General features: G+C 47.1%; 1 protein-coding gene across 9 annotated transcripts in view; it reads left to right on the plus strand.

Moving 5' to 3' along the window:
• SGSM1 (small G protein signaling modulator 1) overlaps positions 1-15,992 on the plus strand; it is an 82,315-nt gene that overhangs the window by 29,609 nt on the left and 36,714 nt on the right. For 6 of the 9 annotated variants that reach the window (XM_060282101.1, XM_035134582.2, XM_035134583.2 and 3 more), the window contains exons 8-10: positions 1,080-1,204; positions 14,784-14,851; positions 15,244-15,410. In XM_060282101.1, coding sequence (XP_060138084.1) covers positions 1,080-1,204; positions 14,784-14,851; positions 15,244-15,410 — 360 coding nt within the window. The remainder of the gene's footprint in view (positions 1-1,079; positions 1,205-14,783; positions 14,852-15,243; positions 15,411-15,992) is intronic. The other 3 variants (XM_035134584.2, XM_060282102.1, XM_060282104.1) reach the window with 1 other exon arrangement.

A 15,992-nucleotide genomic window follows, 5' to 3' on the forward strand; every position in this document is an offset into this window, starting at 1 on the left:
TTTGACCCTTGGCCATGTTGATGGGGGCAGCTAAGAGTATAACAATAGCTACGCTGTCACAGGTTCCCCAGGGGAATGGGCATGTCTAGTAGGATTGTGCTCTAAGCCATTCAGCTTGAGTTAACTCCCAGAGTGTGGTCCAGGGGCACTTTCCCGAAGCTAAGCAGAGCCAGGTCTGGGCAGTGCCTGGATGGGAGGCTTGCCTGGCAATGACATTGCTAGGTACTTAAAGAACGGCACATGGGTCAAATTTGCATAAAATCTACATATGCTGGTTTATATGTGTAAATGCAAAATGAGGCTGAATTTCCGAGGAGGAGAACCCAGCTCTGGCTCTTGATGGCAAGGGCTTCCTCTGAGCTTTGTGTGCAGAAGTCCCAGCTTCAGTCCCAGCATCTCCAGGTCCAGCTGGGGGATCCCCTGCCAAACAGTGTAGACCAGGCTTCTTCAACCTCGGCCTACAACTCCCATGATCCCTAGCTAGCAGGACCAGTGGCCAGGGATGACGGGAATTGTAGGCCAAACACATCTGTTGGGCCGAGGTTGAGGAAGCCTGGTGTAGACAATACTGAGCTAGATGAACCCAGGGTCACCTGGCAGCAGCCGTTCCATCAGGCGGCAGGAGAGGAGCGAAGAGAAGCCTTGTTGGGCATGTCCTCCCATGGCCTTAGAAGAATTCATAAATAAGCACATCTACCTGTGTTTGCTGATTTCCTCCTCCCTCCTGTTCCATTTTCTTTTTGTTCCATGTATTTATAGATTGTAAGGCTCTGGGAATCAGGATGGGCTGTAACTCAGTGGCAGAGCATCTGCTTTGCATACAGAAGGTGCTAAGTTCAAATCTCGGCATCTCCAGGCCGGGCTGGGAGAGAAGGACCCCCGTCTGAAACACTGAGGAGCTGCTGCCAGTCAGTGTAGACAGTACTGAGCTAGATGGACCAAGGGACTGACTCAGTAGATGGCTGCTTGCTTTGCTAATCCTTTCTTTGCCGTATGGCAGAATAATTAAAGAAAAAGATATTTAAATAATTAAATAATCAAAAAGCAAACAACTCTTCTTGCTTTTCCTCTTTTCTTAGCGGGACGATATGGAGTCCATCCCAGGATATTTGTCCCTTCATCAGACTGCTGACGTCATGACTCTCAAGTGGACCCCAAACCAGCTGATGAATGGCTCTGTGGGTGATCTAGACTACGAGAAAAGGTGAGCAGCACAGAGAATGGATTATCCAAATGCATATAACAGGATAAAAGAGCAAATAAAAGCGGCATAATAAGAAACTAAAGTAAACAGCGACATTATAAGCTCGGTAGAGCATGAGGATCTCAGGGTTGTGGGTTTGAGCCCCATGTTGGGCAAAAGATTCTTGCATTGCAAGGGGATGGACTTGATGACCCTCATGGTCCCTTCCAACACTTCAGTTCTATGATTCTGTGAAAAATTATAGTCATGTCACCCACTCCAAAAGAACAAAATTAACAAAAGGTTAGTCTCTGCAGCGTTTAAGTTGCTGCAGCACAGAATTTAGCCACATTGAAAACAATTGATCAGCCTTCCCCAACAACTCCCATTAGCACTAGCTGGGGCTGATGGGAGTTGTAGTTGAAAACACCTGGAAGGCACCAGGATGGTGGAGGCTGCAATGGCTGCATTCTGACCTGACAGGAGTAAAAGGCTATCGTATGCTTTGGCGCTTCCTGGCAGGTTTAATCAGAGGAGTTTGAGAAAGATTTCTGTGTAAATCTTGGCAAAAGGAGCCCTACAGGGGAGCCCAAAACATCTGTGGGCACCTGGAGGAAGGAGGCTGGACTACACAGGGGTGGGTGGGGGGTGGGGGGAGCTTTCTTTGCTTCTTCGACACATTTATCACTAAGAGAGAGCTATTGGAGGCTCCTCGCCACGATGCCCCTGCTCTGCCTCCACAGTCAGAGGCAGCTGTGCTTCTGAATCCCAGCTGCTGGAAACTGAAGGTGAGGAGACGACTCTTGTGCACAGGTCCTGCACAAACATCTGGTTGGCCCCTGTGAGAACAGGATGCTGGGCGAGATGGGCCCCTGGCTGGATCCAGCAGCCTTTGCTTATCAGCAGCTGTGCTTGTCCAGATTCCTGCTGGCTACTTTCCTCCTTACGCTGGGTGTGGCTCCATATTCTGGCCTCAGGCACAGAGACCGTTGTCTCAGCTGCTGCATTTCCCCAAAGGTCAAGGGAAAAGCGCCTGCTTTCCTGTGTTTGCTTTTGCATGGCCTCAGGTAGCATGACCGCACTTTCTAAAGCCTGGGCAAAGAGAAGTGAAAGGCAAATGAAACCCTGAAAGGTTCTCTTCCGGCCAATCAAAGCAATGGCGGGCGCCGTTCTCCTCAGCTGAGAGGGGTACGGGTGCCTTCGAGGCAAGGGGGGACTGCTTCAGCGCAGCGGCCCCCCAGAAGAAACCCTGAATTGAGTGTTTTGGGGATGTGGATCCGGTAGACGCCAGAAGCGAGCTCCCCCCTCCCTCGGCTAGCCTAATTCTGGGTGGCGAGAGTGCAGGGGGTTTTGAGCTGATGCGGCGCATCAGAGCATAGCTATCTCGGAGGCACGAAGCTACAGCGATCGGTTCTTCCAAAAAATTGAAAAAAACGAAAGTGTTTTGCGATTTCAATGGAGACTCACAAGACGAAGTTTCCTATGGCGCGCTTTGGAAGATGATTTTTTTCGTCCCATAGGGTGCCTCACAAGATGAATCTCCCCCCCCCCCGTCTTGCGAGGCACCCTATGGGAAACTGCACTTCAATGGGAGCCGCTTCGCAAAACGAATTTTTCGCTATACGAAGCGACATGCGGGACGAATTTAATTTGTCTTGCAAGGTACCACTGTACAGTTGTTCAACTTCCTGCTCTGCTCTGTTCCCATGAAATCTGAGATAAACAGGATGACTGTAGCCACAATATCGTCTGATGGCCTTGACTTCCAGAAGGATCTTTTGGAATTGTTTTGGGACTTGAGAAATGAACTGCAGCAAAACAATATATTGTTGCGTAAAAGTAATACAGAATGGCATGAAAGGAACCAGAATTGTCAGGACAGAGAAAAAGGATTAACCCCAACAGAGAGCGAAGTCACACAAGAGGAACAACCACCAGTCTTGGGCAGTGTAATGGAATTTAAAGTTCCCCCAGTGAGGGGGGGGGACAGAACATCTGCCTGATTCAAGGAGTCACCAAAGAAGAGCCAGCATGGAGTAATGTCCTCCCAGTGAGAGGGGGAGGACAGGATCCATACTGGGGTCAGAATACAAAGGGAATAAAAACTGAGAAAGGGCTGGAAAAGGGAATTTTTGTTGGGTGGTTTTGTACTACAGTACACGAAGAATTGGGGAGGTACCAGGGGATGATTGAAGAGGAATGGTGGGTAGGCTGCGACAGGGTGGGAGTGGGGTGAGGGGTAGTACCGGTAATGGGTGTAATTTCTTTGACTGATTTTGATAGTCCGAAACTGGAATGACATGGAATTCGCTGATGAATCTGGGAGACCCGGAGTTCAGGGGAAGGGGGGTTAAATTTAATATAATGGGTTTAAATGTCTATATGATATAATAATTAATATTTAAATTTATGGGAAGTTCTTGGTAAAAATTTCTAGGCTAAGGGGAGAAACAGAAGATAAAGGAAAGGAAAATAATGTTTGATTTGGATAAATTGATTAATTAATGGTGGAGAATAGATGATATTTTAGAATAGGATATTTGAGTATTAATGATAAAATGCGTTAGATTAATTTAAGAGATAAGATGAAAACTGCTTAATTGGATTATATAATGGACCCAGTGATTATATAATGGACCCTTGGAAGGGACAGCACATGGAAGAATCCCGACCAAGTCTATGAAGAGGTGTGTAGTGGTGATAGGGGATTCCCTACTGAGGGGTACAGAAGCAGTGATCTGTGGGCCTGACAAGATGTCTCGAGAGGTGTGCTGTCTACCCGGGGCCAAGATCAAAGATGTAACAGAACGGCTGCAAGGAATCATAAAACCCACCAACAAATACCCCCTCCTTTTGGTGCATGTGGAAACCAATGACACTGCAAGCCATAGCCTACAGAAGATCAAATGTGATTATGAGGCTCTGGACAGGAAGTTGAAGCAATTAAATGCACAAATTGTCATCTCATCTGTCCTCCCAGTTGAACGACATGGCCCAGGGAGAGAGGGAAAAATAGGGGAAGTGAACAACTGGCTTTGCAAATGGTGCAAACAGGAACGGTTTGGATTCTTAGATCATGGTCTGCAGTTTCTTGAAGACGGACTTCTGGCAAGTGATGGGCTGCACCTCACAAAAGTTGGGATGAATGTTTTTGCCATGAAACTCAAAAACCTCATCAGGAGGGCTTTAAACTGACTTATGTGGGGGAGGGAGACAGTGGTCCTGAAGGTAGGAGTCTATCAAGTTCTGAAGATGATCATCCAAATGTCAAGGACCAAATGGAGCAAAAAGCATGCAGACCTAGTGGTGAGAAGAAAATATCCTTAAATAAGAGACATGGGGGAATGATAAATGGTCTTCAATGTCTGTATACTAATGCACAGAGCATGGGAAATAAACAAGATGAACTTGAGCTCTTGGTACAGCAAACTAAATATGACATAATAGGCATTACTGAAACCTGGTGGGATGAGTCTCATGATTGGAATGTAGAAATAGAGGGGTACAATCTATTTCAGAGAAATAGACCAAACAGGAGAGGAGGAGGAGTAGCGTTATATGTCAGGGATGTGTATACCTGTGAAGAGATCCAGGATTTAAAACTTCAAAGCCAAGTTGAGAGTATCTGGGTCAAAATTAAGGGAGAGAAAAATAACAGTGATCTCATTGTGGGAGTTAACTATAGACCCCCAAGCCAAACTGAGGACACAGATGATGCCTTCCTGGAACAGATGACCAGGCATTCAAAAGGAGGTGAGATAGTAGTAATGGGGGATTTCAACTATCCTGATATTTGTTGGATGTCAAACTCAGCCAAGAGCATAAGGTCAAACAGATTCCTCACTGGCCTTGCAGACAATTTCATTGTCCAGAAAGTGGGAGAAGCAACAAGAGGATCAGCCATTTTAGATCTGGTCCTAACCAATAGTGATGACCTGGTTAGTGGGGTAAAAGTGGCAGGATCATTAGGTGGGAGTGATCATGCTATTCTGGAGTTTATTGTTCAGCGGAAAGGAGCAACCAAGCATACTAAGACTCAAATCCTAGAATTTAAGAAAGCCGACTTCAGAAAACTTAGGGAAATGCTGGGTGAGATCCCATGGACAGAAATACTAAAAGGGAAGGGAGTTCATGATGGTTGGGAGTTTGTTAAAAGGGAGATATTAAAAGCACAACTTCAGGCAATACCAATGAGACGGAAACATGGAAGGTGCCTAAAGAAGCCAGGGTGGCTATCTAGAGAACTTTTACCTGAGTTAAGATTTAAAAGGGATATGTACAAAAAATGGAAAAGGGGGGAAATCACCAGAGAGGAATTCAAACATATAGCCAGCACATGTAGAGACAAAGTCGGAAAAGCTAAAGCACAGAATGAACTCAGGCTCGCCAGAGAGGTTAAAAGCAACAAAAAGGGCTTTTATGGGTATGTCCGTAGCAAAAGGAAGAACAAGGAAACAGTGGGGTCACTTAGAGGAGAAGATGGTGAAATGCAAACAGGGGACAGAGAAAGGGCAGAACTCCTCAATGCCTTCTTTGCCTCAGTCTTCTCCAAGAAAGAAAACAACGCCCGACCTGAAGAATATGGAGCAGATGATTCAGCAGGGGAAACACAGCCCAGAATAAGTAAGGAGGTAGTACAAGAATACTTGGCTAGTTTAGATGTATTCAAGTCTCCAGGGCCAGATGAACTACATCCAAGAGTATTAAAAGAACTGGCAGAGGTGATTTCAGAACCACTGGCAATAATCTTTGAAAATTCCTGGAGAACAGGCGAAGTTCCAGCAGACTGGAGGAGGGCAAATGTTGTCCCTATTTTCAAAAAGGGGAAAAGAGAGGACCCAAACAATTACCGCCCAGTCAGCCTGACATCAATACCAAGAAAGATTCTAGAGCAGATCATTAAGCAAACGGTCTGTGAGCACCTAGAAAGGAACGCTGTGATCACTAAAATTCAGCATGGGTTTCTGAAAAATAAGTCATGTCAGACTAATCTGATCTCATTTTTTGACAGAATTACAAGCCTGGTAGATGAAGGGAACGCTGTGGATGTAGCCTATCTTGATTTCAGCAAGGCCTTTGACAAGGTGCCCCATGATATTCTTGTAAAGAAGCTGGTAAAATGCGGGCTAGACAATGCTACCATTCAGTGGATTTGTAACAGGCTTACTGACCGAACCCAAAGGGTGCTCATCAATGGCTCCTCCTCATCCTGGAGAGTAGTGACTAGTGGGGTGCCACAGGGTTCTGTCTTGGGCCCAGTCTTATTCAACATCTTTATCAATGACTTGGATGATGGGCTTGAGGGCATCCTGAGCAAGTTTGCAGACGACACCAAATTGGGAGGGGTGGTCCCCAGAGGACAGGATCACACTTCAAAATGACCTTAACAGATTATAGAACTGGGCCAAAGCAAACAAGAGGAATTTTAACAAGGAGAAATGTAAGGTACTACACTTGGGCAAAAAAAATGAAAGGCACAAATACAGGATGGGTGACACCTGGCTTGAGAGCAGTACATGTGAAAAGGACCTAGGAGTCTTGGTAGACCACAGACTTGACATGAGTCAGCAGTGTGATGCAGCAGCTAAAAAAGCCAATGCAATTCTGGGCTGCATCAATAGGAGTATAGCATCTAGATCTAGGGAAGTAATAGTACCACTGTATTCTGCTCTGGTCAGACCTCACCTGGAGTACTGTGTCCAGTTCTGGGCACCACAGTTCAAGAAGGATACTGACAAGCTGGAACGTGTCCAGAAGAGGGCAACCAAAATGGTCAAAGGCCTGGAAACGATGCCTTATGAGGAGTGGCTTAGGGAGCTGGGTATGTTTAGCCTGGAGAAGAGAAGGTTAAGGGGTGATATGATAGCCATGTTCAAATATATGAAGGGATGTCATATGGAGGAGGGAGAAAGATTGTTTTCTGCTGCTCCAGAGAAGCGGACACGGAGCAATGGATTCAAACTTCAAGAAAGAAGATTCCACCTAAACATTAGGAAGAACTTCCTGACAGTAAGAGCTGTTCGGCAGTGGAATTTGCTACCAAGGAGTGTGGTGGAGTCTCCTTCTTTGGAGGTCTTTAAGCAGAGGCTTGACAGCCATATGTCAAAAATGCTTTGATGGTGTTTCCTGCTTTGCAGGGGGTTGGACTGGATGGCCCTTGTGGTCTCTTCCAACTCTAGGATTCTATGATTCTATGAATCGAGGAAGTCAACAATGTTAAGTAAATAATATAAGATTTGAGAAGTTTTTCTTTTTGTTATGTTGTATTTTTGTTTGTTTTGTTTTTCTTTGTTTTATATTTTGTTCTGAGTTTTTGTTTGGTTTTTCGTGATTTTGTATTTGAAAAATGTATAAAAATTGTTTGGAAAAAAGAAAAGAAAAAGGTTCAGTCACTGCCTTTTGAAGAAGGATCTGAAAGGTCGGAGCTTGTCCTGCCCAGTCAGGCTCCTCCTCTGCTTTACATTTAAAGCACTATAACTCCACTTGGAAGAATCATGGCGTGCCCCCAAAGCAGTGGCGTAGTAATGGGGGCGCGGGGGGCGCCGCCCCGGGCAGCAGGCTGGGTGGGGCTGACCACCTCCGATGGCTGCTGCCATCGCGGAGAAGCCCCAATGCAAGCGAGACTGCCGCACTGTGAGGAGTAACAAGTAACCAAAGAGTTAACTGTGTTCTGTATAGCACCTGACCACTGAGGAATATCATGTTACAGAATGTACCAGAAGTGTTTCTGTATGTATCAGTTGGTTTCGTTTCTGCCTGGGAGACGGTCGCAAGATGTCTGCGCTCTCACCAGGTTGTTTGTTATTTTCTCTCTAGAATAAACTTAAGTAGTTATTAGAACACCTTGGACTCTGTGTGTTCTTAAGAGGCTTTTTATCCAACGGCTATACAAGCTTTCACTGTGTGAGAAGAAGAAGAACTCTGCTGTGTGTGTTTTACTGCCAGCCCGGATCTACGGGAGCAGAGAAGCGCTAGAGAAAGCGCGCCGGGCGATAATTAGTGGCTCCTAATTGAGTCATAAACAACTCAACGGAGCCCTATACCCGTAACAGGTTATGGGTCATAGAACCTAATCAATCACCAAAGCAATAAAAGGTGATTGCAGCTGTAAAAGCCTTGAAGAAAGCCGGTGTAAAGAGCTAGCTGGGAGAAACCTGTTGTTTTGCAGTCGGCAATCAACAGATGCACTCGCTAGCAGAAAGACCCTGGACCAGAGGCTGGGATCCGCAGTCTACCCGGAGGAGCAACGTCAGCTATTCTGAGTGAGTACACAGACACGGAGCCCGGGGGTGGACAAGATGGCGGAGCAGCTACAGGAGTAATTTGTCGTGCCGTTCCAGAGGTTGAATGGCGACAACTACGCAGAGTGGAGAGAAAGGGCCAGAATGTGGTTGCTGGGAAAGGATTTATGGACTTGTGTGTTAAATCCTCCAACCCCTGTCGCTGATAATTCAGCAGCTGAAGCACAGAGGTTTGCAGCAGAAACCAGGAAAGACAATAAGGCTCTATGTGCCATTGCCATGAGCTGTGATGCTACGCAACTGCCCTATGTGCAAAATGCTGAAAATGCCAAGCAAGCCTGGGACAGCTTGGAAAGGGTCCATCAGAGAAAAACAGCTGGAGCTAAGCTGCATGCTATGAGGCATCTCTTTGAGTTGAGACTGAGACCAGGGCAACCCATTAAGGAGCACATTGCCAATGTGATTGATGCATTCCATAAGCTGCAGCGGCATGAGCTTGTGTTCAAAGAGAAGGAAAAAGTTTATATTTTGCTGTCTAGTTTGGGAAACGCCTATGAACATTTGTGTTTAACATTTGAGACAATGCCTGAAGCTGAACTCACGATTGCTTACGTTTCTGGGCGTTTGGCGGATGAGGAACTGAGACGCCAGAAAGAATCGGCTGAGAAGGGGGGCCGTGGGCGCAGAGAAGCCAGTGGGGGTGCAGTAAAAAGCACTGAGGAATCCACTGTGAGTGCGTGCGCAACAAGGCTTTGTTATCGGTGCCAGCAGCCTGGGCACGTAGCGAGATTTTGCCCAGCTCCGGAAGCAGCCAAGGTCACTCAGCCAGGTGCCAGGCAACCCAGCGGACGTGGTCGTGGGACCAGCCAGCAGCGCCGAGGCAGAGGACGTGGGAAAACTCCAGATAAGCCTGTCAGCCATCTTTCTGCTGCCTTAGCAACGGTTCGAAACAGAGGACAAGACAGTTTCACTTTTATTATCGACTCAGGCAGCAGCCATCATCTTGTACTGCCTTCAGGACAGATCCTGAACTGCAGGCCACTTGAAGATGAAAAAAGCCTGCATCTTGCTGATGGTTCTTCTGGAACAATTAAAAGCAAGGGTGTTTTTTATATGCAATGCTTAGACACTAACCTTGATGTTTATGTTGTACCAGGCATGGAAAATGGTCTTTTAAGTGTGTCTTGCTTATTGCGTGAGGGCTTTGAAATAAGTTTTGCCAATGGTGTTTGCAAAATTGCCAGAGATGGGGCTGAGCTGGTAAGCGTTACTGTTGGGTCTGATGGTCTGTTTGTCCTAGATGGGAGGGGGCAAGCAGGTGGAAGTAACACTGGTGATGCTCAGGCTAAAAGTGCCAATACCCCAAAGGGCACAGAGGGCGCTATCCATAAGGATTGTATTCATGCTTGGCACAGAAAATATTGTCACATGTCTTTTCCTTATGTGGAAAAAGCCCCTGACATTGTCAAATGTTGCAGGTTCAAGCCATGTCAAAAACACCTGCAATGCCGCGCATGTGCGAAAGCGAAGACGAAGAGATGCTCTTATCCTAGGTCTGAGAGGAAGAGCACAAAACCATTTCAGTTAGTGCACATGGATATTTCTGGGCCTATGTCAACGTTAAGTTTAGGTGGTTCAAAATATGTTTTGTGTCTTCTGGATGATTTCAGCCATTTTTCCTGGGTCATAACACTGAAAGAGAAGGGGGAGGCTGCCAAAGTGATAAAAGAGTGGGTAGCCGAAGTAGAACTACAGTTCTCCGTCACTGTCCAGTGTTTCCAGAGTGACAGGGCGGGAGAGTTTTTGAGTGCAGAACTACAAGGGTTTTTCCGCAGCAAGGGAATTAGGCACAGAAAAACCGCTCCTTTTAGTCCACAGGAGAATGGTTTAGCTGAAAGGAAATTTAGAACGCTGTCTGAACTGGTGGAGGCAACGTTGTTTGATGCAGGACTACCCCAGAAGTTTTGGGGGGAATGCTATAAATTTGTGAATTATTGTTCAAATCGCGCTTTTAATTCAGTTGTGGACAACACACCCTACTACATGTTGTATGGCAAAGTTCCGAAGGTGCACTATTTCAGAACATTTGGGTGTGAGGCTTGGGTTCTAATTCCAAAGCAGAAGCGCAGAAAGGGAGGATCAAGATCCAGAAAAATGATCTTCTGTGGTTACGAACCAAACTCAAAGGCTTGGAGGTTTGTACCAGCAGAGGGGGACCAAACCCGCGTTCACATTAGCAGGAGTGCTACGTTCTGTGAACAAGAGGGCTGGAGACGCATTCATGCTAACCCTGAAGTTCTTCTTGACTGGTCTTCAGGTTTTGACCAGGAAGAGGAAACTCAGGTAGCTGATGCTGGAGTTCCAGGTGCTGCAGGACCAGATCCAGGTCAGGTAGCTGGTCCAAGTGGTGTAGCTCCTAGGGAAGTGAAGCAAGTAGTCAGAAGCGCACCGACTTCACCCCAGGTCAAGCCTGGGAAGTACAGCAAACGTGGTAGGTCACCCACTTCACCCAAAGCAAGCCCAGAGGGGGCTGCAAAGCGTAGTAGGTCTCTTGACAGTGCTGCTAGTCCGAGAGAGCCACAGTCAGAGACAAGCAGTTCGGATTTAGAGGGGGAAGATGTGGGACCAAGGCGTTCAAAACGCACCACAAAAGGTAAACCACCTGAAAGGTTTTCAGCTGTCAGTGTATGGGCGAACCTAGCAGTGTGTGAGCCTGAAAGCTTTGAAGAGGTGCAACAGTTGTCAGTGGAGGAAGCTAGTAAGTGGAAAGTTGCAATGGAGAAAGAGTTGAACTCCATGCAATCTCTTGGTGTGTACAGTCTTACACAGTTGCCAGAAGGTAAGAAAGCAGTCAGTTGTAGGTGGGTCTACAGGCTGAAACCCACAGTGACTGGAGAGCCTCAGTACAAGGCTAGATTAGTGGCTAGAGGTTTTACTCAGAAGAAAGGAATCCACTACACAGATGTCTTTAGTCCGACTTCGAGAGCGGAATCTTTCAGGATGCTTTTAGCGACTGCAGCGCAGAGAGGCCTAGTGGTCAACCACTTTGATGTGGACACCGCTTATTTGAACTCTGACCTCCAGGAGGAGTTGTACATGTTGCCTCCTCCAGGGTTTGAGAATGACGTGCCAGGTCAGGTGTGGAAGCTGCACAAGTCGATCTACGGTCTGAAGCAATCCGCTAAAAATTGGAATTCATGTCTTGATTCTGTTTTGAAGAGCCTAGGTTTCAGGAAGAGTCTAGCTGACAGTTGTCTGTATCTCAGAGGTGAAGGAGAACAGCAGGAACTGTTGCTTGTCTATGTTGATGACTTGATCTGCTTAGCAAAGAGCCAGATGCAAGTGCAGAAGTTTGCAAAAGAGCTAGGCAAGAGGTTCAAACTCAAGAATCTAGGTGCAGTGAATGTTTATCTAGGTGTGCAGATAGACAGAACTGAGGATGGAAGTTTTTTGCTCAGTCAGAAAGGCAAGATTGAACATTTGCTTGAGAAGTTCAGAATGTCTGACTGTAAAGGGGTCAGAACACCCATGGAGACAAACTTTGTGAAAGAGTCACAAGTGAAGGACAAAGTAGCGTTTGAGAGTCCTGAAGTGTTTCAGTCAGCGCTAGGGAGTCTGTTGTATTTGTCACAATGGAGCAGACCAGATATTGCTTTTGCAGTCAATTTGCTCAGTAGAGAAGCATCGAAACCTAGCGTGCATGCTTGGAATGGCATTAAGAGAGTGCTTAGGTATTTGCAGGAGACCAAAGAGTATTGTTTGGAGATGTCAGCGCAAGGTGAGCCACAACTCACTTGTTTTGCAGATGCTGATTGGGCCAATCAGGAGGACAGGAAGTCAGTGACTGGTTTGGTAGTCAAGTTTGGAAATGCCCTGATTGGTTGGCGGTCGCGCAGGCAAAGCCTAATAGCAATGTCTTCCACGGAAGCCGAATTCTGTGCGTTGTCTGCGACATGCACTGAATTGGAGTACTACAGATGTTTGGTCCAGGAAATCTGGGGTGATTGTAGCCAGCCCATCACTGTTTGGGGCGACAATCAACCATCTTTGAGACTGGCGGAGTCTGGACAGTTCAAGGCCAGAACCAAACACTTAGACATCCGCTTCCGAAACGTATGTCAGAGCATACAGGTAGGCTTGGTAAAGTTGAGGTATTGTCCAAGCCAAGAGAACCTAGCAGATGGGTTCACAAAACCCTTGAGTTTCCAACGGCATGGGGAATTCTGTGAAGGGTTGGTTTTGGGGTAAGTTTGGATACCCGCTATCCCCAGTGTTCAGGTGAGAGGGGGTGTGAGGAGTAACAAGTAACCAAAGAGTTAACTGTGTTCTGTATAGCACCTGACCACTGAGGAATATCATGTTACAGAATGTACCAGAAGTGTTTCTGTATGTATCAGTTGGTTTCGTTTCTGCCTGGGAGACGGTCGCAAGATGTCTGCGCTCTCACCAGGTTGTTTGTTATTTTCTCTCTAGAATAAACTTAAGTAGTTATTAGAACACCTTGGACTCTGTGTGTTCTTAAGAGGCTTTTTATCCAACGGCTATACAAGCTTTCGCTGTGTGAGAAGAAGAAGAACTCTGCTGTGTGTGTTTTACTGCCAGCCCGGATCTACGGGAGCAGAGAAGCGCTAGAGAAAGCGTGCCGGGCGATAATTAGTGGCTCCTAATTGAGTCATAAACAACTCAACGGAGCCCTATACCCGTCACACGCACTCCACGGCTTGCTCGTGGGGTTTGCTGTGGCGCCACGTCGTATGCCTCCTGTGCGCACATACGTCGTGATGCATGCGTCATGACACATGACACGTTGTGCATGACGGATACCCCACCCCCCAGCAGGGTGCCTTTGGGTTTGCCGCCCTGGGCAGCTAGGTGGCTGACTACGCCGCTGCCCCAAAGAATTCTGAGAAGTGTAGTTTGTGAAGGGTGCTGAGAGTTGCAGAGGGACTCCTCTTCCCCTCCTAGAGTTACAACTTTCAGAGTGGTTTAACAGTCAATCCCTTTTCAGCAGAAACTGAAAGGGGAATGTGGGGTGTCTGTCTCCTAGTTTCTCTCAGGGGCCTTAACATTTGGAATAATTGTGTGAATCAGGATGCTAACATTTAAGTCGCTTAAAAGTTTCAATAAAGATGAAACACAACAAACAGCAATTCAGTTTTTATGCAGATTTCTATTTACTTCGATTTAACACTAAAGAGCACTTTTCATGGGGCGGGGGAGGGGAGGAAGAGCGCTCAGACACTGGGCTTTCAAGTGCAAATCATGCCTGAAAAGTGACTTGAAGGAAAGAGCGAATAAGTCCTTAGTTGTGCTCTTCAAGGGGTAGGAGGAGAGGAGGACTACCCAGCGTCAGAGCCAGTGCACCCTCTGCTGGGATTGAGGCAGAATGGCTGGCACTCTTCTTACTGCTTTGTGCCAGTTGTCAGCAAGGATTTTCTGAGTGAAAGCCTGGACCTTCTGCCACACATGCACACGCACACACACACACACACTGCCATCCCTGCTCACGTTGCTTGTCAACCTCCCCCCCCCCCCAGTGCTCCTTCTACTCCCTGGCACCCTCCTCCCCATACCTGGGCAGGTGATGCCTAGCTAGCCACTAAGTTTGTCATCACACTTTATTTCACAGTGCCACCTACTGGTGGTTGCGTGAACTGCAGAGCATGACTACAGCCTTAGATGTTTATGTATAAAGGAAGATATATCTAGATAGAGTCAATGGTGGTGTCTTAACAGGTTTAGAACCATAGAAATATAGAATTGTAGTGTTCGAAGGGACCATGAGGGTCATCTAGTCCAATCCTCTGCAATGCAGGAATCTTTCGCCCAATCTGGTGCTCGAACCCACAACCTTGAGATTAAGAGTCTCATGCTCTACAGACTGAGCTATCCCAGGTTTCCTGCTGAAATGTAATTATGCAGAGTTGCACCAGCCGTACTGGTAGCTTAAATGATATCTTCAGCTGCCACTCAGCAATGCTGCCATCATCTCTATAGATCAGCTGAATTTTCATAACCAGCTCTTGCAATTTCAGTGGTCCAACAGGTGGGAGCCAGTCTGAAAGATGATGGCATCCATCGCATGTTAACTCCGAACTTTGATATTATTCACTAAATCAGTACAAAAACTGGTAGCATAGATGTGGTGAAAATTGCACTTTCATTTTTTTAAGTGAGAGAACTCAATGTGGAAGGTTTATCTAATATTGTGGAACTTATTGCCACAGAATTTGGGATGGGTCTTTTTTTTCATTGAGCCAGGAGTTTGGTTTTGCTTATTTCCACTCCATTTTCTTCCTGTTAGAGGTGGATGTGGGGCTGAGGGTGACCCCAATGGGCTTTGTTCTTCCCTCTCACAGCATCTACTGGGACTATGCCATGACCATCCGCCTGGAGGACATTGTCTACCTCCACTGCCACCAGCAAGGTAAGAGGGGGGCTGGTTCTGCTACAAAATCTGCTTTGGTCGCTCTGTCTGGTGATCAGTCCTGTTTGGGCTCTGGCTCCACCCACGACTGGCCTAAGGGAAAGTTTCCAGCTCCTGACCTGGAGGGGAGGCAGGAGAGAAGCACCCCATTCTCTGGAAAGAGAATAGAAGCTTCTCTACATCAAAACCTGTTGTATGTACGAGGGGAATTAAAGGGTGCAGGAGGGGTGCATTGTCGACATTAAGCAGAGGTGTGGGTGGCCCTAAGCCGTTTGGGGGTGGGGGCAACAAAATGTTTCTGGCTCCCCCAGTGGGGTTTCTTTGGACAGAATCTGGTTCTCACCTCTTCCCTCTTTTCCATCTCTCTCCCCCCACCCACTTTCTCTTGCCAGTAGTAGACAGTGGGGGCACAGTTGTCCTGGTAAGCCAAGATGGCATCCAGCGCCCACCACTGCGATTCCCGAAAGGTGGGCACCTCCTGCAGTTCCTCTCCTGCCTAGAAAATGGGCTCCTGCCCCATGGCCAGCTGGACCCCCCTCTGTGGTCACAGAGGGGGAAGGTAAGGCTGGTTGCAGCCTGGGGGTGGGGTGAGGGTGGCCTCTCGTGGGTTGGCATCTTGCAGCTCGGGAATGGTCATCTCCACTCAAAAATGACTTTGTAGAGTTTGGAAAGGACAACCAAGGTGACCAAGGGGGGTGGAGGACCCCCCTACGAGGAAAGGCTGCAGGGCTTTGGACATTATAGTTTAGAGAAAAGGCAAGTAATGGCTTATCCACACCCTTTTGCCCTGCTCTTTGCAGCCACAGTCCATGCTTAAAAGCTCCATGTCCAAGCATTATTTCTTCTTTCTTTGGCTCCAAGCTTTCCCCACAAAAGCCCATTATTTAAAGCTCAATCGGAGCAAACGTCAGTTTGGGTTTTCTGCAGGATGACATTTGCTCTGATTGAGCTTCAAAGAATGGGCTTTTGTGGGGAAAGCTCTGAGCAAAACAATCCCCCAACCCCTGCTCAGACATGGAGCTTTTAAGTGCAGGCTATGCCTGGGAACAGCGGAGGAAAGGTAAATGTGCAGAAGGCCTAAGAGGAAAACTGATGGAAGTTTATGAAGTCATGCATGGCATGGAGAAAGTGGAGAGGGAAG

Source organism: Zootoca vivipara, chromosome 13 (genome assembly GCF_963506605.1).
Source record: "Zootoca vivipara chromosome 13, rZooViv1.1, whole genome shotgun sequence".
NCBI lineage: Eukaryota > Metazoa > Chordata > Lepidosauria > Squamata > Lacertidae > Zootoca > Zootoca vivipara.